The sequence below is a fragment of the Acytostelium subglobosum genome (genome assembly GCF_000787575.1).
Source record: "Acytostelium subglobosum LB1 DNA, scaffold: scaffold2, whole genome shotgun sequence".
Classification (NCBI taxonomy): Eukaryota; Evosea; class Eumycetozoa; order Acytosteliales; family Acytosteliaceae; genus Acytostelium; species Acytostelium subglobosum.
In genome coordinates this window covers 1,366,123-1,391,541 of record NW_012236530.1, presented here as the reverse complement: position 1 = coordinate 1,391,541, position 25,419 = coordinate 1,366,123, and the positions used below count along the sequence as shown (strand labels likewise).

The 25,419-nt window shown below is 44.8% G+C and overlaps 8 protein-coding genes across 8 annotated transcripts; 2 read left to right on the top strand and 6 right to left on the bottom strand.

Annotated features, from left to right (window-relative positions):
- Positions 1-799: 799 nt before the first annotated feature.
- On the bottom strand, positions 800-1,198 carry SAMD00019534_013250 (hypothetical protein; the record flags this gene model as incomplete). Its single annotated transcript, XM_012903292.1, has 1 exon — positions 800-1,198. One exon carries the CDS (start codon positions 1,196-1,198, stop codon positions 800-802), a length of 399 nt encoding a protein of 132 aa, XP_012758746.1.
- SAMD00019534_013240 (hypothetical protein) lies at positions 1,050-4,466 on the top strand (the record flags this gene model as incomplete). The annotated part of the gene is made up of 3 exons (XM_012903291.1): positions 1,050-2,812; positions 2,881-3,877; positions 3,948-4,466. 3 exons carry the CDS (start codon positions 1,050-1,052, stop codon positions 4,464-4,466), a joined length of 3,279 nt encoding a protein of 1,092 aa, XP_012758745.1.
- A 3,029-nt stretch (positions 4,467-7,495) lies between these two features.
- On the top strand, positions 7,496-9,947 carry SAMD00019534_013230 (hypothetical protein; the record flags this gene model as incomplete). The annotated part of the gene is made up of 3 exons (XM_012903290.1): positions 7,496-7,616; positions 7,700-7,876; positions 7,951-9,947. The coding sequence occupies 3 exons, from the start codon at positions 7,496-7,498 to the stop codon at positions 9,945-9,947; spliced, it is 2,295 nt and encodes a 764-aa protein (XP_012758744.1).
- Positions 9,948-10,080: 133 nt separating this feature from the next.
- On the bottom strand, positions 10,081-11,273 carry SAMD00019534_013220 (hypothetical protein; the record flags this gene model as incomplete). The annotated part of the gene is made up of 2 exons (XM_012903289.1): positions 10,081-11,084; positions 11,168-11,273. 2 exons carry the CDS (start codon positions 11,271-11,273, stop codon positions 10,081-10,083), a joined length of 1,110 nt encoding a protein of 369 aa, XP_012758743.1.
- A 630-nt stretch (positions 11,274-11,903) lies between these two features.
- SAMD00019534_013210 (hypothetical protein) lies at positions 11,904-14,094 on the bottom strand (the record flags this gene model as incomplete). The annotated part of the gene is made up of 5 exons (XM_012903288.1): positions 11,904-12,459; positions 12,541-13,163; positions 13,235-13,439; positions 13,509-13,665; positions 13,746-14,094. Coding segments are annotated over 5 exons (1,890 nt in total), but the record flags the coding sequence as incomplete, so codon positions are not given.
- Positions 14,095-14,643: 549 nt separating this feature from the next.
- SAMD00019534_013200 (hypothetical protein) lies at positions 14,644-18,204 on the bottom strand (the record flags this gene model as incomplete). Its single annotated transcript, XM_012903287.1, has 8 exons — positions 14,644-14,759; positions 14,865-15,008; positions 15,079-15,381; positions 15,454-15,837; positions 15,900-17,208; positions 17,275-17,770; positions 17,841-17,992; positions 18,058-18,204. 8 exons carry the CDS (start codon positions 18,202-18,204, stop codon positions 14,644-14,646), a joined length of 3,051 nt encoding a protein of 1,016 aa, XP_012758741.1.
- Positions 18,205-18,269: 65 nt separating this feature from the next.
- SAMD00019534_013190 (hypothetical protein) lies at positions 18,270-18,554 on the bottom strand (the record flags this gene model as incomplete). The annotated part of the gene is made up of 1 exon (XM_012903286.1): positions 18,270-18,554. One exon carries the CDS (start codon positions 18,552-18,554, stop codon positions 18,270-18,272), a length of 285 nt encoding a protein of 94 aa, XP_012758740.1.
- A 1,253-nt stretch (positions 18,555-19,807) lies between these two features.
- SAMD00019534_013180 (hypothetical protein) lies at positions 19,808-21,156 on the bottom strand (the record flags this gene model as incomplete). The annotated part of the gene is made up of 2 exons (XM_012903285.1): positions 19,808-20,337; positions 20,409-21,156. 2 exons carry the CDS (start codon positions 21,154-21,156, stop codon positions 19,808-19,810), a joined length of 1,278 nt encoding a protein of 425 aa, XP_012758739.1.
- Between the last annotated feature and the right edge of the window lie 4,263 nt (positions 21,157-25,419).

The window sequence follows — 25,419 nt, the reverse complement described above, 5'->3', positions numbered from 1 at the left end:
GGTATTGCATGAATGGTCATGCTCGCTCTATCATTCATTCATTAATTCAATCTGAGGGTCCTTTTCAAAGGACCACAACACCTTAAAGAATGACTCACCCCATCTTCACACAAACACTCAAACCAAACACCCCTCACTCATCTCCCCCACATTCACAATGCATAAACACCAATTTTTATTTTATTTTTTCAACCCTCTATCTTTCTCATTCTCATTAACTCATTCTTACTCACTAACTCACTCACTCACACTCATTGTTGTTCTCTCTCGCAGCTCAACTCAACTTGTTTGACTCTCTAACACGCAAGCGTGCGTTGACAATACACCTACCTTCTCCTACATTCCATGTCAATGACCAATACGTAACTTATAATAATAATAATAAATATACATACATACATATACACAGATACATATATTATATATTTTATATATAAATATAATAAATCAACACAAATACATACGTATATATAATAATTAGTATTATATATATAAGTTTATCACATACATTTTGTGTTGAACAAGTTGATTTTGGCCAATTTGACAGGCCAAAGTCATTAGGCTGCGGCCCTCAAAAGGCCATAAACACATTATATATACATATACTCAAACAAAGAGATAGTTAGATAGATAGAGAACGAACATTCTCCATTCACATCACATCATTCACACTCGCACTCACATCAAAATACCGAGTCCAATCACCATTGCGCGTAAAAAATCAAAATCGCACCTCACACACACATCATCATTTTTCACACAACACGACACGACGATAATCAAACAATCAATCAAACAATCAATCAAACAATCGATTGTTCATGTTCATGCACCAGACTGGTGATGCTATGATGATGATGCAGATGCAGCAGGTGACCAGACAGAGCAAGAACAGACAGAGTGGATGTGGCGGAGCACCAGTGCCAACGCCACTCATGTCCACTGTGGTCGGATCACCTTCGTCTCCACCAAACCATGACTGCACCACTGTCGTCGTCACATTGCCAGACATGTCCAGTGATGGCCCACCAAAGCCAAAGCCAATGCCAATGTCCATGTCCATGCCAATGTCCATGGCCACCGCGCCAATGCCCACTGCACTGCTTCCAGTTGCCTCGCCAGAGACAAGCGTGACAGCGCCGACCTCACCTCCACTCACATCACCCTCGGCCACCACCAAGACCATGTCATACACCATTGCAACAAGACGATCCAAGAAGACCGTTGAGATTGTCAAGACAACCACAGCCACATCAACATCAACAACCATTACATCACCTTTGAGACAGGTCCAAACAGCAGTAGCACCAGCCACAGCCACAACAAAGAAAACAGACATGGCGCCACCATCACCACCAATACAACGAGGGACTTCGATGGGTCCTGGCAGGGGCAGAGGCAGGGGCAGGAGGAAGACATCAATGCAAATGCTTGCAAACGAACATAAGACAATTATAGAGATGGAGGAGAGGAGAGAGCGAATCAAACAGCAACAACAAGATAAACAGGAGGCTGCAGCATCGACAAGAGTAGCCGCAACCACGACAAAGACAACGACAAGTACATCAACAACAGCTGAGGAAGATGATGTTATGATTGGCAACCGGGAGGGCGAAGAAGAGACAGTATATATAGGAATGGACGACAGCAGTAGCGTGGTCAGCAGCGGGACCAGCAGTAGCGCAGGTAGCAGCACTTCGGACGATGTCGAGCAGGCAGACGTGGAGACTGACGACAAGGAGGAGATGACGCTGGAGAACACCGTGGCAGACTACGTGGCCTGCACGCATCTCGAGGGCAACATCGATGTGCAGGTGGTGCGCGACCGCCTGTCGCGCACGTCCGAGTGGAAGTGCGATAGTTGCTCGGCCCAGTTTGGCGTTTTCATCTGTCTGCAGTGCGGTGTCATCGTATGCAGCAACTACCGCCGCCATCTGGCCGCTCACAACCGCCAGACGGGTCACCTGCTGATGCTGGACCTGCAGCAGAAGAACTGCTACTGCTTCCAGTGCAACAGTTACATCAACAACGACACACACGACGCCCATCTCGACCTGCTGCGCAAGGTTCTCTATACGACAACTGTCGGACGTGGCGCGCTCTCCGAGGAGCAGCTGGCCCAGGACGATATCGAGGAGACTGCGTTCAATCACTACCAGGTGACGCTGACGCGTCGCGTGTTTGGCATATGGAAGACAGCCGCAGCTGCCTCGCCCTCGGACTCTGAGAGCGCCAGTGTCGACAACCATGGTTCGTCCACCACAAGCAGCCTGCCCTCGGCCGACGCGCCCATGGAGGAGCAGCAATGTCCAATCATGGAGAAGGATGTCCGTGCTCAGATGCGTGACAACAATGGACCGAATGACGACGCAGAGGCAGCAGAGCCAGACACGCTGGACTATGAAGACAGCCCGGGCAAGAAGAGGAAGCGTCTGGATGCACTCCAGGCACCAGCAACATCAAGCGAGGAACAGGTCGTCCAGAATCACAGCAACAACAACAGCAGCAGTAGCAGCAACAAGAGCTACTCGTCCACATACCTCATGTCCAAGGTTGCTAGCTCGCCTGCCAAGAAGAACAGGATCATACCAGGTGTCACTGGTCTGAGGAACCTGGGCAACACATGCTTCATGAACACCATCCTCCAATCCCTCAGCAACATACCCGAGTTCCGCGCCTTCTTTGTCCAACTCCAGACGGCTGTTGGTGTCATGGTCGACCCCCTGGCCTCCAGCGCCAAGCGTCAGTCCACCATCGACTGTCTCAACCTGCTCAAGAAGCACAAGATCACTCATTCCAATCTCTCAGACTTGTAAGTCTCGTCTCGTCTCCATCACTTGCATGTCCCATAAGCTAACATTCAATCATTTGATCAAACAGATCGTTTAGCGTTCAATTACATTACTTGTTCAGAGTGTTGTGGTCTGGCAAATGGAGCGTGGTGACGCCATCTTCGCTGTTGGAGTCAGTGTGGAAGTTCATCCCAAAGTTCAAGTACTACCAACAGCAGGACGCCCAGGAGTTCTTCTCCTACCTACTCGACTGTATCTCGCAGGAGCTCAATCCCAAGTCCCAGCGTCGCCTGTCAGCCGGCGGCTCCTCCCAGCAGCAGCAACAGGTCGTCCCCAACTCATCATATATAATCCGACCATTTACACACAGGAAGAAGAAGAGATCGTCACTGCCCGACGATGAGTACGACGCACTGATCGCCGGCAGCATGTCCTCGCCGCCCTCAGTCACCACTCCGCCCATCACCTCTCCGTCGCTCATCATGATGGATTCCAACATTGAGATGGACAGTCCAGATGTGAACCGTGGAGTGCTCACCCCGCCAATCATGGTGCCCGGACGCTCGTCACAGTCGTCGCCAATCAACATGGACTCCATGTCTGTCCCATCGACGCCACCAGCTCCCGCTGCGCCACACAAGATGGCCAAGCAGCCGGCCGTGCCCGAGAAGGACGACGGCATCGTCTCCAAGATCTTCCAGGGCAAGCTCAAGAGCGAGATCACCTGTCTCAAATGCAGTAACAAGGCGTCAGTGTTGGAATCATTCCTCGAACTGACACTCGATGTGCCAGGCGGCAACATGCCACCACGAGCTGTGAAAAAGCGTGGACCCAAGTCAAAGAAGACCGCAGCCGCCGCCGTGCCACTGGACGGTGTCGTCGAGGTTGTGACCCCGCCACCCGCCGCCGTTGTCGACGTTGAGCAAGAGCCCGCCGTCGTCGCTCCTCCCAAGGATTACAACCTGGAGCAATGCATTCGCCAGCTGGTCCAAAAGGAGAAGTTAGATGGCAAGACCTACAAGTGTTCACATTGCAACGAGCTGCAAGATGCTGAAAAGAAGTTCTCATTGCTTTCGCTGCCAAATGTATGTCTGCCCTCCAAGTCCGAGGGACCTGTCACACAATGATACTAACCGATCAATCAATCAATCAAAGGTATTATGTATAGTACTCAAACGATTTAGATGGAGAGAGAACCAGTGCTCAAAGATAGAGACTGAAGTTACATTCCCCTTCGAGATCGACCTTTCACCTTATGTTGAGGTGGATGATGTAGCAAATGGTGGACATCATCCAACTACCACTGACAACAGTGATAGTGCCAATGCCAACAACAACAACAACAACAAAGATAACAACAAAGACAACATAGACAACATAGACATAGACAACAAAGACAGCAGCGGAAGCAATAATGGCGGTATCAACAACAGTTTCGAACTTTTGAATGTGATCAACCATCATGGATCAGGTCTGTTGAGTGGACATTACACGGCCTTTTGTTTCAACGACCTCCAGGAGATATGGGTACACTACAACGACAGCAAGGTGACGATTGTGGAGGCCAACGACGTCATTGAGTCGTCAAAATGCAGCGCCTACATCCTTTTCTATCAGCGCAAGGGCACTAGCCAGTCTATCCAGCTGGACCTCGAGCCAGAGTCGGTGGCCTAATCAATCAATCAATCATCCAGTCAATCATTCAACCTCAATCAGTCAATCAACGATCATGCATGCGACATTCAGTTGTTAGCATACATTGATCACCTCTCCTCAACTCAACTCAACTCAATCAATCAAGCCAAGACCACCCTTCTTTCCTTCCTTTCCTTTCCTTCCTTCTTTCCATTTTATATTTATATATAGTATAAACACAGACTTATACCTCCCTCTGGCTGACTAGCGTCGACGCGAATGTTAGACACTGGGAGGGACGCCCATCCGCATGGGCTACTCCTTTGACATCAAAGTTCCAACTCACTAGCCCTTATTTGATCGATGACAGAGGAGCAAGACTAGCTCGAGAATGCTCTCCATTGAATACCGTGAGTTATTGGATGTAGGATCCACCGGGGTGGATGTGAATCCATACTGCAAGGTCGTGATCATGAGTGTCCAAGGGTCGATGTTGTATCCATGGGAATTCCCTTAACATGATTCTCAAGATTGTGTTCCTGTATGAGGGATTTAGTACCCATACTGTGTCTTGATCTGGAACAATCCTTGTGATGCAGCAATATTCCAGGATTCGATATAGGTTGGAAAGAACTTCTGTGTCATTACACCTGCTTGGGCAAGCATTAATGTCTTGGCGTGAAGAGATACCATCAGTGTTAGTTCTTATAAGTATAACAAGCTTTCCAGAAGATAGTGCAGAGCATATTGACTCTAACATTTGGTCTGATGGAATTGGGAAGTTTAGTTTAGATATTCTTTTCTTCACATTATTTATATTATTCCTAATAAATAAATTTGATATTGATTGAATTATAAATTGAAATTGATTGGTAACTCTACTAATCCATTTCTTATTATTATTATTATTCTTTATGTCTGGTGATAATGATGTTATTTTTATCCCAAGGTCTTTGATTGATTGATTAAAGATCACAATGTCCCCTTTGTATTTTAAGGAAACATGGTCACAATACAGGGAAGAAGGTTGATAAGTTCTCCAATGATCATTTCGGGTCATTGGTTAACCTAATAGAGAGGGGCTGTACCGACACTTCTCCACTATGTATTCACTTTGTCATTGTCATATTTGTCAACTTGTAGAATCTATTTATAAAGAAAGCTATTCAATGAAAGAGTGAACTTGTTGGTCTGGGCCGCGGTATATATAGTAATTTAGATTTTAAAGTTCCAAAGTATAGATAAGCCGAACGTCCCACGCACATAACGATGTGGTGGCCCTTTTCTGATCATTTATGTCTTTGTCCAGTAATGACCGATACCTGGACTGATCACTACTCTAAAGTGTGTGGTGTGTTTGACATCATTGGAAGGTTAGTTGTTGTACAAGGACCTTGACAAGGACACGCGATTGTTTTGAAACGGCAACATAACAAATATCCAAAGTACTTCAAACTTTAGAAAGGGGGCATCAAACAACTTTGAGGACCTCAAAGCCCTGTTGTGCCACCCCGATCACTTGATCAAACCTCAACTGTAATGTTTGTTTTGGGGGGCCTAACCTAGCAACAACAAGACAAGCTAACCTTAGCCGGGTTGATGATTTTAAGCCTGTATTGCCCATTGATACGATGCCAGCTAGCTAACTTTAAAGGTTCCAAGCAAGTTGGATGTGTATCTCGATAGCAAGCTAGGTAACAAATGCGGGCGAGGCAAGGGAGGGAAGGAGGACACTCGGAGGTCAACTTTATGTTGATGAACATTGCTCCTCAATCACACCACCACAGGACTCGCATCAACACTTGGTCACCAAAGTGACAAACTAGGCAAAGACTAGACATCATTCAAACCATCCATCCAATCTAACAACTCAAACAACTCAATCAATCAAACAAATATATATATCAACTTAATCGAATGTCACTTGTCATTTGCACTCTGATCACTTTGATCGTTTGCTATGTTGGATCGGTAAACGGTGATACATGGTCACAGAATGGACATACATATGAAGTTGTATTGAGTCAAGGAATCAATTGGAATGATGCATTGACACAAGCCGCCTCATCAGGAGGCTACCTCGCAACCATCACCTCCCAAGATGAATATGACTATGTCAAGAGTCTAATTGGTGAGTTCAACGCCCAAGTGATCACTTGTCACACCTACCCCTCATCTCGGAATCATTCCAAACAACCATCAATCACATGATCATTCAATCCATCACACACCCCACAATCACTGGAACTATTCCAACACCTTCACATCACTAACACTCAGACATATTGCAGGCTCCCAATATCTTTGGTTTGGAGCATCTAGGGAATTTGCACGCCCGGACAAGTCATTGTATGTCTGGGAGAGTGGCCCTGAGAAGGGACTCCCAATCTATGATAAGCACTTGAACAAATGTTTTGGATACTGTCGATGGGATTATGATCAACCCGATTCAAACACTGATCAGACTTGTCTGTACTTCTGGAACTTGGGCTGGGACGACACCTTCCCCTACACCACAACAGTTGCCGGATACATTTTGGAGAAGGGTGGTACATTTGACCCAGTGATCGAACCAACAGACATGCAACCAAGTACGATGACCATCAGCAACATGAAGGCGAGATTCAACACATCGTCTCCATCCCTATCAGTAGTGCTCAGCTCCTATCTGGAACCATCCCAAAACAACATCACATGTATAATAACCAATATCCAACTTGATCAAATCCAATGCCAACTCCCATACACAGTTGGCAAGTACAACATCACCATCAGTGATGGAGTCCAAACACCCTACACCTATACCCAATATCATCCAAATAGTAAGTCACTCGTGCCTGGAACAATTCCACTCGTTCAATCACTCACTCAATCCAATCAATCAAACAATCAGTGCCAATGGTATCATCAATGGTTGCCAAAGTTAATGGATATACTCAATCATCATTGATCACTATTAATGGACAAAACTTTGGTAATAAGCCATCATTTKGTACAATATGTTAGTCTCTCAAGTATTAGTGTAGTATGTAATGTTACTAGAATGTTGGTTTATGATCGATCCTTTGATGTCAACTTCTGAACATATCTATGCCAATGAATCAATTGGAGACCCCAGCATCCGTCTCTCCCTCATGACCATCAAAGTTGGAGACATCACATCCTATATGATCGGTAGAATACCAATCTGTATGTCCACGTCCATCACTCAGTCAATCAATCAAACATGTGATCGATCCACTAACAAACTCACTCACTCATACTCCAATCAGATGTCCCACAGACTGGTAATGTGATCATGTACACATCCTACACATTCAACAACTATCAATACTTTATTATGGATGGCAGGAGAGGCAATCTATTTGGACCAACCAATGTGAATGATTATAACATGTTAAGGAATCTTGTAACATACGCCACTGTTTATCCATCATATGTCGAATCAAGTATGTCCACACTACCTCGGAATCATCCCTCCCTCATATATATTAACAATAACTACCTCCTCTCCTTCATACAGATGCATACAAGTTCTCAACTGGACCATACATCAATCAGACGATACTTGACTCTAATGGAGTGTTGACTACATTGCTCAGCCCATTCATCACTTCTTATGACCAGAGTGTGATCACTCAGTTGGGTCAGCCAGATATTATATTGGGACTGGATAGCCCCAATGGCAAGTTCTACGATGGTCCTCATGCTGGCAACAACTACCATGTAGTATCATTCGACTTTACACCGATGCCCGTGTTCCAAGTCAACGAATCATTCTCTTGTATTGAACGTGGAGGATGTTGGATCATCATGAAGTTGGTACCAGGAGGAATGTCCCTGACCAGCTCCAACTACACTGTCCTGATTAATGGCGCCAGGGTTACCGGAGACATCCGTCCATTCACAGACAACTCGTCATTGGGATTCTTTGTTCCACCAGGTTCAGGAACAGATTTGATGATGGAGGTGATTGTAGAGGGCGTGGCAACATCTGGATCAAACAGGAACTTCTTAACATATTGGGCTCCAAAAATCATGAGTGCCTCTCAAGTGATGGTAAACGAAACATCATCAGTGATCACATTGAGTGGTCGACTATTTGGTGCCAACCTCACTATTATGGATGTGTACGTCAATGATCTGAAGCAGACCCCACAGATGGCCACTGTCACAGTTGCCAACACCGAGACCATCTACCTCACTGTTCCTCCAGGTGTCAATGACCTAAACATCTCTGTTGTAGTTGCCACTCAGCCGTCCAACTACTTCCTTATCCCTCGTCTAGTGGTATCAACCGCCACATCACTAGTCAAAATGATTCCGGGACAGGTGACAATCACTGGTCGAGGATTCCGTGATGGTATGTCAGTCGCGATCGGTGGAGCTGCATGCACGACCCCTGTGGTAGCGGCCGATGGACTATCTTTAGTGTGCCAATTCGACGCGTCTGCGCCTGGTGACAGCAAGGAATCATTGTTTGTCAATGTATCCACTCTAGGCGTTTACGACCAACAACAGAGATTCTTGTACATTGACAATGGTTGTGGTACTGAACCATTGTGCTCTGGCCATGGCACGTGCACCAATGGTATCTGCATCTGCACGCCACAGTTGGGCTACGACGGCCCCCTTTGCTCCATACCCATCAATGGCAATAACAATCAGACGCCCTCTGTAACTGATAGGAATGGTACCATTGGTGACTTCAAGGTATTCTTCACTCACATCCGAGAGATTGACGAACTTGGCAATACGGTGGTCATATTCCCAGCATCAGACCTTATCACCAAGTCCAAGGAAAAGGTTGGCAACAGAGAGTCAACGATTGGAACACTGCTTAACATCACGGGATTCACCATCAACATCACATCCATTGTGTTTGATCAGGACACCACATGGTGGTTCGCAGGCCAGGCCATCAACATTGGCAAGAATGGCTTCAAGTATCAGATTGAGCTTAATGGATGGCCGTTCAATAGTCGTAACAATGTACTCCAACTCATCTATGAGTTGCAATCGGACAAGAATGTGGATAATGGTTGCTCCAAGACTGATTCAGCCAACAGTTATGATAACGCCGACAACCTACTATGGGTGCAGATACAGCTTGGTAATCAATACTTCCTCGTGCAGTTTGCCAACAGGATGTTGGTAGACAATAGGGTGGCGGCAAGCCACACCCTGTTGCTGGACGTAAGCGACTCAATCTTCCAACAGCCATACTTTGTGCAACAGGCCAACAATGCGTCGTCTACATCAAAGAACAGGTTGGTGGTGGGCATGGCTATGCCTTTCTTTGCATCCAGTGTGATTGATCCAACATTCTCCGTTTTGATCAACAACAAAGGACAGAGTGCCAATTGTCCCAAAGCATCATTATGGTGGATAGCCATTGTTGTTGCTGGTGTGGCAGTGGCAGCTGGAATTGCCGTCGGCGCATACTTCCGTCACAAGAAGAACGATCAACTGAAAAAGAGAATAAGTCAAGCCATGGAGTTAACCGCTTCAAACAGATAATCATTAATAAACAGCCGTGTTTGGATCAACTCGGGTATGGTGATGGAAATGCTTATGTTATCTTTATGAAGTTAGAACTATTGAATAGGTTATGGATTGTCAAGTGACAAGTGTGGATGTGAGTCTTCATCGGTCAGGCAATAATAATGCGTTTCATATCATCGAAGGGACGTGTCCAGGGTCTGTTGATAATTCTTAGATTGACAAGTTCATCTTGGTTGCAACCAGGCCAAGGGTCCAGGACTATGTTGTTCTTTTCCTTCTGGCCTTCTGTATTTGGGAAGCAACAGTAGTCTGCGACAAGAAAGAAGTTCTCATCAAAAATGTTGGGAAGGTAGAGGGTGATAGTATCCAAGGCTTCGAGTGTACTCACTTTACTAATACAACGTTGAGGTACAAAGTAGACTGCCTTAAACACATTGTCCGTAGGGTCTAGGTACAGAACAAAGATAGTGAGGAAGTTGACGGTTCCAATCTTGACTCGATCAAGTTTGAGGCGGAATAGTCGAAAGAGTCCGAATAGACTGAGAGGCACAACGGATTCGATGATAGGACTTTCAAAGTCATTAGTGTTGAGGACAAAGTCAATGTAGTCTGACTCAAACTCATCAAAGACTTTGAAGTTGCGCTCGTCAATCAGTCGAATGATGAATTTCAACTTGGACGCCATTTGTTCAGTCAGCCGAACTACACGTGGATTAATATAACTATAGCCAGCAGTATTTACCGGTGCATAGTTGTCTGTGAGTATGAACACATTAGACAGTGAATCGACTACTAAGACCTGGGTAGTCAATCTTTTGATCTCGCCACGTCCACGGAATCTACAACGTATTTCGCGCCTGTTGAGCTGAACAATACGCTTGGGGAATTCTGCTGTGACCTTGCCCAACTTGTCAGGATGTTCAGGGTACACCCATCTCTCGGTTGGCACAGGAATAGGCATTACCTCCTCTTTGCTCCTGGTTTTGAACTTCTCTTCCTCAGAGTCTAATGTATTGGACTTTCTTCGTCCAGCACCTTTCTTTGGCACCTCTGGAGAAGATATAGGAGGTGGTAGTAGAAATGGGAGAACTTGGGGAGTGGCTTGGAGTTTGGGAGGCTCAGGGACATATCCAGAAGAGTTGACAATTGTGGCTTTGGACATTGTAGTGGTCGTGGTGGTGGTTGTAGGAGCTGTTGTCAGGTCCATAGTTGTGTTGTAGTTGGCATCAGCATACACTTGATGTTGTACATGGGAAGGAGGAATTTGATCCTCGGTAATATATTGAGGATCTTGGGTTTGATGATGTACATAATGGTAATGTTGCTGTTGTTGTTCACCATTTTGAGGGTATTGTAGTAGTGATTGTTGTTCATGTTGTTGGTGCTGAAGTTGGGGGTTAAGTTGTAGTTCATTTTGTTCTAGTTGAGGATATTGTTGTATTTGTTGTTGTTGATGTTGATACAGTTGTTGTTGATGTTGATGTTGATACAGTTGTTGTTGACCATTATTATATGGTTGAGCTTGAGCTTGAAGTTGTGAGTTACTCAAATATGGATAAAGATGATATTCCTGTGGATAAAGGTTGGCAGATGGTATGCTTATCAAGTTTCTATTGTAGTAATGGGATAGCAAGACGTTACTATTACCATAGTTAGGCTGTCTACCGTCTGGAATGATATTATTATCCATAGTTATTATTTAATAGTATAATACTATCTATATAGTATTTATTTTTTTTTCTATCTAGTAAAAGGACCGATAAATATTGAGGAATGATCATTCAGAGTTCCTTCACAGATGATGAAGAATGATGCAGTGATCGTCTCAGAAAGAAATAGGGATTTGAGTTACTCGAGTTTGAAGTTGAGTTGGTCATAAGAAATTTGACTCTTGCCATCACTTAGTGATCCAGGACAGTAGGTACTTTTAACTGAATGGAGTGATTTGATTGATGTTGGTACCATTTATTTGTATTCCAATAGAGTGGAGGAGCTATTCAGGATGGCACCTGACACCACCACCTCCTCTACATCGTCGTCCGATGATGATGATGGTGATGAGGTTTGAATGGGCGCACTACCAGCGCCATCATCCTCCAATCGGGAGTCATTCAATGTGTTATTCTCGGCCCGAGCCATGGCTTCATCTACATCCTCACCATCTCCAGAGGAGTGTAATATTGTGTAGGTTGTTCCCTTCTTGACTGTGGTGGCTGAGGCGATGGGGTGGGCGGAATGTTTGATCAAGTCCAATGGTATCTCTACGACATCGTTGTACTCTTCACTTGAACTGGGACCAACAAACAATCTTGCATTGTCCGATTCATCCTCATCACCTGGTGTTGGTGTAACCTGTTCAATATCATCAAGATTGGATGCTGATGATGTCCTCTCCAATGCCTTGTGCATCTCTTCATTCCAGTTGATGCGCATCACATACATGCCCAAGAATACAGCAGCTGATGCCAATCCAATACATAGTCCCCACCACAATCCTTGAACCTTGTGCATGATTACGAATGCGAAGCTGAGATAGAGGTGAGGAATGAGGTTAGTTCATGCTCACACATTAAGAGAGTGGTCGGTCAAGGGTCAAAGATATACATACAGACAAGAGAAAGGAAGGCCAATGACGTAGAATGCACAGAAGTTGGCGATGGCACCAATCTTGTTTCGTCCAATGCCTCTAATGATACCTTGACACATGGTCTGCATGCCATCAAACATTTGGAATAGTGCAGAGATGGGAAGGATTGCGGCGACAGTCTTGCGTACGTCAGGGTTCTCCGAGTAGAGGTAGCCAATGTAGTGGCGCGTTGAGAATTGAATGATTGAGATGGTGACCATGCAAGAGATGGCCAGGCCAAAGCATACGCGAGTAGACTTTTGAGCCATCGATGGTTGTCGAGCTCCCAGGAGCTGGCCAATGCGCACAGATAGTGCAATGGACAGAGAGAAGGGCAGCATGAATGTGAGCAAAGTGAAGTTCATAGCGATGGAGTGTGCTCCCAGGGCGGCAGGTGTGAATAGACCGGCCAGGATGGTGAGGATCTCGAATCCACAGCCCTCAAATGCCATCTGAAGGCCTGCTGGAATGCCCAATGAGAGGTACTCCTTGAGTCCACGAATGCTGAATGTATCACGAGAGAATCCGTACCAAGTTTGAATTGGTGAAGAGTGTAGCTTGAATCCAACAATCCATACATAGATAGTAATGCATGCCAATATTTTCTAAATGTAGAGTAAGGGTAAGGGTAAGTATGAGGGGAGTGTGAGGATCGTCAGGCTGTTGTACAACATACGGATACACTTGTGGCAAGTGAACTGCCAAGGATACCTAAACCTCGGTAATCACCAACACCATGCACGAATATATAGTTGAAGAGGAGATTGAAAAGGTTTAGAATGACGCCAACAATAATTGATGGCTTCATGATGCCTTGACCCTGTAGGTACTTCTGAAGTATGGTTAGGAGTGTGCCAAACCAAAGTCCAGGAATGAGTCCACTATAATAATGATCATTAGGTGATGGTCAGTATGGTATGATGTTTGTGGACATGAGAAGTCAAACTTACAATGTATATGTTTGGGTCAAGCGACAAACAACAGGGTCTTGATGAAGTAGTAGGAGGATAGGCTCAGTTGCCAACCAGAGCAATGTGATGAGGACACAAAAGCCAGCCGACACAATAAGTCCACGTTGTACTGTTACTCCAATCAAGCCGTAGTTCTCTATAATAGTGAGCCAGAGTTGTTAGTATGGATGGATGGATGGATGGAGGGATGGTTTTCCATGCTGGATGACTACTTACTGGCTCCAAAAGACTGACTGATCAGTGTGTCCATGGCATTGAGCGAGCCGATGGCCAATGCTGAAGAGGCAAACTGCCATGTGTTGCCAAGAGATACTGCGGCCAACTCGTTGGTGCCCAAATGTCCGGCAAAAGACATATTAACAAAGAGATAGGCGACGTTGTTCAAAACGTTGGCAATCAGAATGGGCCATGTCCAACTCAACAAGAAAATAATCTCTTCCTTGCTTTGTCGCAACACTGACTTTGTCTGATCAACCTGTTTCTTTATCAACTCGGATGTATTATCCAATTGATTCATCATCTTTGTGTTTAGGTTATCCATTATTGTTATTTGTCTATGTAGTTGAATATTTTAAATTAAAGTATATACTGTTCTAATATATTGTATAGTATTACATCTGTGAACTTAGTATTGTATGTATTGATATATATATATATATAACTATTGTTATTACTATTATTATTATTTGTTATTTGTTATGACATCATAGTAAGATTGAATGAATGATTGAGTGATTGACAGGATAGGACAAGCAAGGGAACCATACTCTAGCGAAAGAGAAGGAGAGAGAATCACGACGATTACGTTGTTGCTTTCAATTCGCTCGTATATTTGCAGATGTGGTGTTGGTGTGGTCGAGGGGGTATCATAATATTATGGAAGCAAGTATGAGAATGTCATTAATAAGATCAATAAAGTTCTCTAGTTTTTCTCGTTCAAAACAGTGTAAGCACCCCCACTGATAACTACAACAATAACCCAGGTCACCTTCATCTTGACCTGGGGGGTCATATCTATGCATCTATTCAGCCCAATCGGGAAATGAAGGATTGTGTTGTCGGGGGATGGATCATTCGACAGGGAATCTTTATGTGTGTAGGTGTGTGAAGATGTTCATGCAGCATGGTGAGAGTATTGCTCGATGAAGTACTTGAGTAGTGTCTCTCTAGTTCTTGTAATCTTGTGGAAGAACACTGGTGCTTGTAATGCTGCCATCTCTCCATTAATCACTATTAAGTTGAATGGATTGAATCAAAGAGATAAGAGATAAGATACCAAGTATTAGTAACTTATATAAACATTAACATTAGCATTGGTAATAAGTAATAACTTACACTTGGTAATTATATACTCTCGCAACTGTTCACGCTTCACTGATTGAGGAACTGGTGGCTCGAAGGACTCGACTTGGTCCTTTGTCGCCACTGATACCTTGTATGAATCATTGATCCTATCGAATTGGACTACTATTACAATGTCTAAAAGTGTATGATTGATTGAATGAATGTGTTAGTATACTAATCGACATTGAGAGGTGAGTAAACTTACGGTTAAAATGTGATGTGATTGTTGATGGAACATAACTCTGTGAACCATCGTTGTAGATGATGACACAGATATCGTTTCCAACTTGTCGTTTACGCTCTATCTGTTGTGGATCGCCTGGACAGTATGGCAACATGGTGGATACATGGAACATGACTTCGTTGCCCTTAAAGTCTGTGTAGAGTGAGTGAGTGCCAGTGGTGTTTGCTCTGACATCCAGACCAGCCGAGTAGTTTGGCCAGCCCATCAGTTCGATCTTAGTGCCCATCAGTCCAAGGAACTCCTCATACTCTTGGCTTCCAGATCCTAAAAAAGATATGCATTCAATTAGCATTCAATCAAACATTTGATCACAACTTGTCAAAGTGTAAGACTTACGGTTGGAGAAGATCTCATCGTCTGTGCCCTGATCATCCTTGCAAACTACCAGTCCAAACTTGAATCCACTGGTGGTCTGTCTCTCTTCCAGCGTCAGCAACTCCTTCTGCAGGCCTGATTGGTTGGGCGCCAAACGAAGTTGTCGGCAGTCCACCCTAGAATCCATCTGGTGCACCAGGTGGCTGATAATCTTTCGCTTCTTTAGTGCCTTGGAGAGCGCAGCTATATTGCCAAAGTTGATGGTCTTGCAGTCCAGTGCGCAAGTCTTGACGCCCAACTTGGTATGCAATATGCCTCTATACACGTCCTGTACAAAGTCCTTGACCAATGAGAATGCTACTGGTCCAACCTTGGAGTCCTCGCCCAGGTAGCTCTGGACACTCTCTGAATATGATGTGATAGCGTTAGTACAATTCCCGATGACCAAGAACCAGTAAGATACATACCGCAATCAAGTATACACTTGCGATAGAATGATGTATGTGGCTTGTTAAGTATGAGGTTGTCAAAGTCAATGTTGGCGGTGGTGACGGGCTCAATGGTCCAGCCCGAGCACGACTGCATCAATGGCGATTTCTTCAGTGTGACAAAGGCTTGGAGGTCAGTGGCCGACATTCTGCGACTCTTGTGGCTCAACTTCCTTGGTGGCGAAGATGATGTGCCAGCGGCTGGCACGCTCAGGTTCAGTGTAGGCATTGGCTCGGCAGACAACAGCAGGTTTGGCGAAGGTAGCACCGAGAGAGACGTCGACGCTGCAGCCGACTCATTATACATCTGTGGTGGTGGAATATTAACAGTCATCGATGGTGATGGAGTGCGTGGCGAGGCGTCCACCCATGTTGGGCTGGGAGCTGGCGAGGTCCTGCCTCCCGTTGTGTTGCCAGCGGGCGAAGAGTCATCCTTGACCACAGGCACGTTCAGTGTTGGCGACGATGATGTGTTCTCGAGCATTCGCATGGATGGACGAGTGGCAGCCAGTCGGTGGTTGACCGTTAGCCTGTCCCTGGAGCCGCGACGCGTGTTGAAAATGCCAATCTTGACGATGCCGCAGGTGTTGAGGGCCAGCTCGATCATGGTGTTGCAGTACATAAACTTGAGGAACTCGACCTCCAGCAGTGTCTCCTCGTCCAGGCCCAACCGATAGTCATCCACCGGCGACGTCTGCAGCTGTGGGATCTTCTTGTAGATGAAGTGCTTTGCCTGCTCGACCAGCACCGAGTCGGAGAAGAGGAATGTGGATGTCTCCAACTCCGGGTACATCGGTACGTACACCTCCAGCTTGAATGTGTTCAACAGGTTGTGCGTTGATCGTCGCAATATCTCATTCTTCAATATCAATGAGATGGATGTAGGGTTGGAATCGGCCTCGTCGCCGCTGTCCCCATCGTCGTCCTTGGCTGAGCCACTGCCCGACGCATCGGAGTGGGGCAGAGCGGCGAACGAGGTCTGTGATCTCTTCTTGGGAATGTGTGAGCCCAGCTCTGCCTCCTCATCAGAGCCTGTGCTATGGAGCGATGAGGTGAGAGGCGTGATCATGGAGGCAGGAGTGGAGATGGCTGTCGCCTGAGTGCCATCCGCGTCACCGGCACCATCCTGGCCTCCATGCGTGGCAACCAATGGATTGTTCTTTGTCAGCTGCTCCTGTATGCATGCCAGCCACTCACCCTTCTCCTCTGCGCTGTCGAATGAGAGGAATGTGCATCTCTTCTCCGTCACCAATCCAATGCAATGTTGTTGGCTGTTGAACTTTGTACACTGTTGTGCGATCCATGGATGGTGAGTAAGTATAATGTGCGCCATATATCAATACATCAAACTTACATCTTGGATTGAATTGATGTTTCCAAGATAGATGATACCCTTGAGGGCGAACTGAGTGAGGTCCATGCTCAGCTGGGTGCGCTGCTTCTTGTGCCAGGCGATACGCTCCTTGATGGCCTCGACCCATTTGTACAGGTCGTCCTTGGTGATGGTCTGGAAGTAGTACTTGACGCCCATGACGCTGACGACGAATCGCTTGGACATGTCCTTGTAGACATCGCACCATTCAATGTCCTTGATGTCGAATGTGCGAAGTATCTCCTGATCGCGCTGTGTACGATAGATCTCCATCTTGGTGTCCCACAGCTTGACCCAGCGCACCTTCCACGCCTTGCCCTCCTTCTTCTTGCCCAGCTCCGCCTCCAAATGTAGCTGTGGTGCAGGTGGCTGCGCTGCTGTCTGCAATGCACCAGATGACGTCGACAATGACTTCTTTGTCAATCCTCTATCTTTTACATAATAATGTAACTCTGTTGGCTTCAATATGAACCACATCCTGGATTGATTGAATGATGGATGTGTTAATTAAATTTAAGGGATCTGGAATGATTCCAAACACTACATACTTCTTCCATGTCTTGAAGGTCTGGTTGTTGCCAGACCTCTTCTCTATCCATCCATGCTTGACAACATCATTGTATAGGTTGTTGTCCAGTATGCCCTTGACTCGCATCGATATCTTCTTCATTCTCGCACATACTGTTGTGAGTAGATCACTCTGTTTATGTTTGAATGTTAGCCATGCCATTTCATCGGACACCACCTACACACTTCATAACTTACATAATCAGTCTGATTGACCCTGTCTGGATTGTTGAGATATGCGATCAATGGCACTAACTCATCAATCCTGGAAGTGGCGGAAACCAACATCTTCTCCTCGCACTTGTTCTCCTTGTACTTGTCCAACATTCCCTCTGTCGTATCCATCTCGATGATTGAATACTCAAGTAACTTCCATAATATACTTGGTTGAGCTATGGAAGAGAGGTCAGTCAGCTGATTGGAGTCCATGGAGCCTGGAAACACATACCTGTGAGTAATGATCTCTGGACATGGGCTGAGCAGAGGTCGATCAAGAATGGAGTTGTTGGCTCGACTGCCACCGCTGCATTGTTGTTGGAGGACACTGCCTTTGATGATGATGATGGTTGTAGTCTTGACATCTCGGCATTGATCACATCATGACAGAAGGCGATCAATACCTTCTTGGCCCTGTTCTCAGACAGGCCTTCCAAAAGTTTGATCACCTGTTTGGATCGCACCTCGTACTCCTCCATTCCTATGTTATATTAATATTTATATAAATATAAGTGTACAAGTAGATAATAATGTGTATGAATGATTGATTGATTATTGTAATAGTAGTATCCAATTGGATTGGATGTGGTGTGTGTGTATCACTCTACCGGTTGGCAAGCCAATCAATCAATCAAGTCTAGTGTAGTCAGTAACACAAAGAGGGATGTGCTCTATATCTATCTCTATATCTTCTTGAAGTAGTAGTAGTAGTAATGATGTAGGTTACGCTGACTGAAAGACTGATTGCGCTGACTGATTGATCGCCCTAACTTGTGTATGAGGTAGATTGATCGTGTGGAGTGGGGCAATCAGTTGTGAGTGTGTGGTGGGGGAGTGGGGGAAAGTAGTGTTGTGTGTGTTAATTAAGGTATCACGATGAAAGTGCTACCATGAATTATTGATCGATTGGTTGGATGTTGATTGTTTGATTGTTTGATTGTTTGATTGTTTGGTAGTTTGTTTGTTTGGTCTGTTTGTTTGTTTGATTAATTGTCTATGTAATAGGAAAGTTTTTGTTTATATTTTGGACCTTAGCCTAGTGATGGTCCATTGGAAGGCCTTCCAGATGGATTGTGTGTTGCACTTTCAAACAAAAAGGGTGGTTCACGTGAAAATCAGAGGTCCAGCCTTCAACGAAAATCGACCGGAGATGGATGTCTTCCAACAACAATCAATCCATCCATCCATATCCAGATAGATGAGGAGAATGAATGAGTTAGTATAATCAATGAATGGAGAGTCTGATCATGATATGAGGAAGTATGTTTTAAATGCTATATATGATTGATTGGAGCTTATTTATTTACATGTATAAGCATCAAATAAATAATTATGATGGTTACGGTTGTCATGGGGATAGGCTAGTTATCTACTACTATTGGTAAATTCCAAATCAGGCCACAAGTCAATTAATTATTATTAATTGACAACCCAAGATGGATGTGATTGATGTGATTGATGTGTATGTTTGATTGATTATGTTGATTGATGGTTACTAATAAATAGAGTATATAGGTAATATATATGTATATGTATATGTATATATATAATATAAATATAAGTATATGTATGATGGATGGAGTATATAGGTGTATATGAACTTGTCCAGCTTGTTGAAGTATATGTGGAAGCTGGAAGTTTGACGCGACATTGTTGGTGTTGGTTGTGTATGTATGAATGGTTGGATGGTCGAACAATGGTGGATGATGGATGGATTGATGGGTCTCCCACTCTAGTCTGTACAGTTGAGGATAGACTTCATCTGGTGTATCTTGGAGGACACTATCTCGTCAAAGTCGTGACGGTCACCCTTGGACAGTGGTGATTTGGACGGCAGCTGGTGCAGTTGCAGGGGCAGCGTGCAGGGCAGACTGGACAGGTTGGCCAAGAAGTGTGCGTCGGCCACACGTGGAGACGATGATGGTGATGAGCCATGGTCGAGACGTGGCTTCTTGTTGGCACTGCTGGCACTGTTGATGAATTTAAAGTTGCTTGGTGTGCTGAATGTGTTGCTTGGCGACGATGATGATGATGACGATGCGTTGTATTGTTGTGGCTGGATTGCGTGATGGGCGTTGATGTTGTAGTTGGCGTTGGCGTTGAAATGAGCGATGGCGTGGACTGTGCTACCACCACTGCTGCTGGCGCCACTCTCTGAACTCAGAGGCGAGGACACTTCGTATTCCTGCTCAATGTCAGAGTCAGAGTTGTTGCAGCTTAGCAGTTTCTTAATGTCCATCTTATCTACTGTTACATATTTGTCTGGAAGTTGTATATATATTAGACATTTGATTGATTGATTGAGTGCATCGAACTAGTGTGATGATACATACTATCTCTGGGAGAGGAAGCGAAGGAGATGGTCTCAAACCTCCAGGGGATCTCAGAGGACAGGACTGGAGAGGATGATTGTGATGAGAGGAAGGATGGGGAGTATGGAGAGTGTGGCTGGATGTCTTCGAAACGGAGTGCCTCAAACTGCTTGGAGCTGTTGTAGGTCCATGGGTTGCAAAGGATCTTCAGTTGCCAGTATCCATTGCAGCGGAGTGTGTGGCGACCCGAGCGGAAGAAACGGGAGTGTGACAGAGCGTCCTGGACTTGGCGCTTCCAGTTGGCGGACTGAGCCTGAGTTGGCGAGAGGATCTCCCAATGGTCGTTGAGGTAGACGTACACCTCCTTCTTTAAGTTGAAGTACTCCTTGTCTGGGTGGATCTTGGCCAGCGCGAAGAAGACGACGCGAAGGATCAATGTCCACGAGGGGTGGTTCATGCACAGGCACTTGGGAGTGCCCTTGGTGCAAAGTAGACAAGAGGAATTGGTGCAGCATTTTCTCCAGGTCATGTTGGCCGAGATCATTGAGTTGGGCGAGGGCGATGGTGAGTTGGACGTTGGCGTGGTCGATGTAGAGTTGCTGTTGTTGCTAAACGATTTAGATGGAGACGAGGTGACGGAAGCGGCGCCAAATGACGAGCCGGCCGATGTCGTAGTGAAAGGGTTGGCCGCCAGGTGTTGCAGCTTCAGGCTAGAGCCTGCGCCAGGTGCCAGATGGTAGAGGTAACTGTTCTGAGGTAATATTTCCATGGTTGGTAGATTGGTTGGTTGGTGTATATGTGTTTGATAATGTAGTGTTGTTGGAAGTAGACTGGCAAGTTGGTCGTGGACTGGACTTGGATTGATTGACTGGAATATAGGTCTGACTGACTGACTGACTGTCTGGACTAACTAATATGTTATGTTAATTAATTTGAAGAGATGGGGTAGGGGGATGTCTGTAGGCAAGCGAGCAGGTTGGGTGGATGTGGAAGGTGGAAGTGGAAAGAGATGGATGATGTATATATATGGGTGAAATTGAATGAATGATTTGTTGGTGTGGCAATCAATCAATCAATCAGATGAATTGGGATATATGAAGGATAGGTGGAGCTATTGGCATCCGGCCAAGGTTGAACCTTAGGTTGTTGGATGAATGGAAACACACACAACTCGAGTTGGAAGATGTATATCAGCGACTTGTGGAAAGGACACGCTCCTCTGATGGTTGTGTAGGCCTCAAATGGGGCGTTTTGCCTGAAAGGGTGTATGTGTTATGTGTGTGTGGTAGTTGTGTGTGATTGTGATTGTGATTGATTGATCAACAACAGTGTGTGTACTAGGGTGTGTGTTGGGCTTCCTTCTTCTGGACTGATTGATTAATTAATTGATTGAGACTCTTGATTGTGTGGTGTGTTGAGTGATGGTGATATATGAGATAGTGATTTGAAATAGGGAATAGATCTGTTGACAACAAGTAATTAATGATTGACTGATGAATGAAAGAATTATGAATGAATGAATCAAGTAATGTTGTTCAAGCATACAATACAGCTTGATCAGGTCGAGCTTAAGCGAGGCTTTGTTGTGTTGAGCATCGCTACCACCTCATGCCAAACGGTGGGCGCTGGTTCCACAACAGTTAGGACCGAGCGCGCATCCTTGACAGCGCCAACAACAAAAATATTAATATTTAAATAGAATGGAGGGCGCGACATGGATGTAGCCGTCGTCGAGCGATGTGGAGTCGGGACGGCTATGGTCATTCGTCGAACAAACAACACAACACACAAGTACACAAGGGTTCAATCAACGGTTGAGATTTGAGAGGTCCTGATTGGGGTGATCTATTCAAGGCTATCTTTGCGGGGAGATATCCTTAATTAATTTGTAGTGATTGGCGATCAGTGGGCCAAAGGTCCGGCCGTCGCAATCACTTTATCATAAATCACAAGGATGACGATGTAAGGACAGACGTGGAGTGCGGGTGATGGCATGAATGATGGTGGAGCATAGCATGGTACAAGTCGCGTATGTTTGATTGGTGGGGCGTGGTTCTGATCGAGTTGAGTGATTTGTGTTTTCGGGTGAATTTTGGTGATGGGTTGGGGTGTGGGCCCTGGGCAGATGAGGCTTTTTTTGGGGGCCAATCAGCCTTCTCAGGGACCCAAGCCAAAAGCTCAACGACGATCCGCGGATGTATAGCGTGCACTCTCGCCATGTTAATTAATTAACATTTCAAGTTGGGTGATGGGATGGGGAAGTGTTTGTTTGCTTGGATGTGGATGAGGATGTGGTGGAAGTTGATGGTAGATGGGTGATGTATTGTACTACCGAACGACTAAGTCGTTGGCTATATCTATATTTACCTCTTATGGTCTTTCGAGTAAAGTGATGACTTTGGGTGAGAGTGATTAGATGTCTCTGATGTAGTTGGCTTGGCTGGACCAGATGCGAGGGTTCTTATCCAATGGATTGAGTAGCGGTGCAAACAAACAATTGATCGATATGAGTGAAGTGCTCTAGAATGAAGATGATGGTCGTCTGTTGATTGGCTGCAGTTACACTGAGACAAGGGGAGAGGTTTGGTTTAAGAAATGGGGACGGATGGATGAGTACGCGGCCTATCTTCAATATCTTGACTTCGCAGTTTGAGATAAATATAGGGAATGGGGCTTGGGTATGTGGACCGCTTCGAGTCCTTGTTGCGAGCTGATGGTTGACCCCCCGGAAACGACACAAAAGAAGACAGATGGATTTATAGATTTGGTGCGTAGAATTATGATAATTGATGTGGGTGTGATTGATTGATTGGATGGATTGAATGATTGGCGAATGATTTTGTTGATTGGTGATTGGATTGTGATACAACAGGGAGAAAATGTTAAATAATAAATAATAAATAATAAATAATAAATAAAGGAACTTAATGGTAATTAATTAATAAATAAATAAATAATAAATAAATAAATAAATAGGATAAGTAATAAGTTATAAAACTTATTGTTTAACTTGGATAGTGATGATGATGTTAAGGTGATGATGATGATGATGATGAAGTTGATGATATTTGCGTTGGATTGCTCTGGCTGGAGTTTCAACAACAATTACAACACAAACACCAAAGACAACTTAAATGAATCAATCACTCAATAAAACATAACAAAACAAACAATTATAGACTGTCCTCCCAACAACGATAGTATAAATTTGGCATATACTATACTAACTTCTGCTACTACTTCCACTTATGTCAAGCATATGGACAAACGAGTGGTTGTATTGCATACAATGGATGGCATGGCATGGGAGGGGCCGTCTGGACAAGTGTCAATCACTCTCCAACACAAACGACACCACACTCAATCACACGCGCATCACTCAAGACTGATCACTGGAAGTGATGGGAGAGATGCGAGACGTCGAGAGAAGTGTATTGTGTGTGGGTGCGTGTTGAGGGTTGTAGAGGTAATAGATATAAATGTTGATGTTGTTGATTGAGTGAGTGAGTTGGAGGACACTGTCTGTCAGTCTGTCTCACTCACACAATTTGGTGATGACGACTATGTATGTGGATGAACACTAAATCAATCAATCAATCAATCAATCATTCCAAGGTGATGGATGCAGAATGAATGGGAATGCCGGGTTGTTCGATGAACATGTTATAAATATATAAGTGAGAGAGAGTTGGTTGGATGGTGATCGAATAAATGGAGTGGTCATCACTCTTGGGTGTGTCTTACTGTTGATCATTATTAATTGAGTGTGTGTTGTCCTAAGTAGTAGTAGTAGTAGATGGTGGGTGATTGAATGTGATTGAGGGGTGTGTTGCGGAGAAGTGATGTGATTGTGTGTCCACACTCACCCATCACATTCGTTTGCTCACAAACTCAATACAGAACAGAGAACAAGCACACACATTCACTCATAAGAACAAAGACATCACACTTAACAATGAGTTAAGAGGTGGAGATTGAGTGATTAACTTGATTGATTGATTGATTGAATGTGTGAGTGTGTGTTGTGATCAACGACAACAACAGTACAAAGTAGGTAGTGTACAACTAATATATACATTAATGCAACGATTTAATTACCTTGTTGGGCAAAGATTGACTTGCCAACAAAGGATACCAAATCAATGTTGTGTTAATGGATTGGACAAGACTGGACTGATGTGGATGTGGATGCGGATGAAGGTGAAGTTGAGGTGGAGGAGATGGAGTGCATAGTTGTTATTAACCTAATTACCTTAAGTAAAAGAGATAAGAATAAGAGACAGAGATAATAAGGGTATGATATGACGGTATCTGAATAAATAATAATAACTTAGTTGTTGTTGGTGGTTGTTGTAAGGCAAGCAAAGAATGTAAGTTGAGTTAACTAAAGTAAGTAATGCGGATTCCTGCTCAAAGCAACCTTTATACAAGTGGTTGACACATCAGATCCGATGTACCATCATCAACAAGCAAGCAAACCAACAGCCAAACAAACAAACAACCAAAGATCAGTAGTTGATCATTCAAAGCAAGGCCCGGCCTGTTCTAAACCGTTTGGTCGGGAACAAGGCCCACTACAGATGGTGGGTTGGATCACTGCCATCTGAGGATGATCTGGCCAGTGAGATGATGGCCAGGTCGATGGATTGGACACTTGTTGAGGGCTCGTTTAGGCCGGCCTGCCCGGGTTGTTTTTGGATGTGGTGATGGTAGCGATCCTAGTAGCTCTCCGCACCGGATTGGTTAAGGCGACAGCGAAATGCGTCCAACTTGGTAGGTTTGTTGCACTGAACAGAGCAACGCATAGGACAGATGACGATATATATAAAATATATCACGTCGCGTGCATGGCCGTTCCGTACATTGATCAATTGAGTGGCCAATCCATGGCAGGCCGCGGCTTCTGCACAGACCAGATATTTTTCATTTTGTCCTTCACGGGTTGCGTCAATCGTAACATAAAATAATTAATAATCAACTGCATCACCAACCACAAAACACATAAATAATTAAATGTGTATGTGTTTTGTGT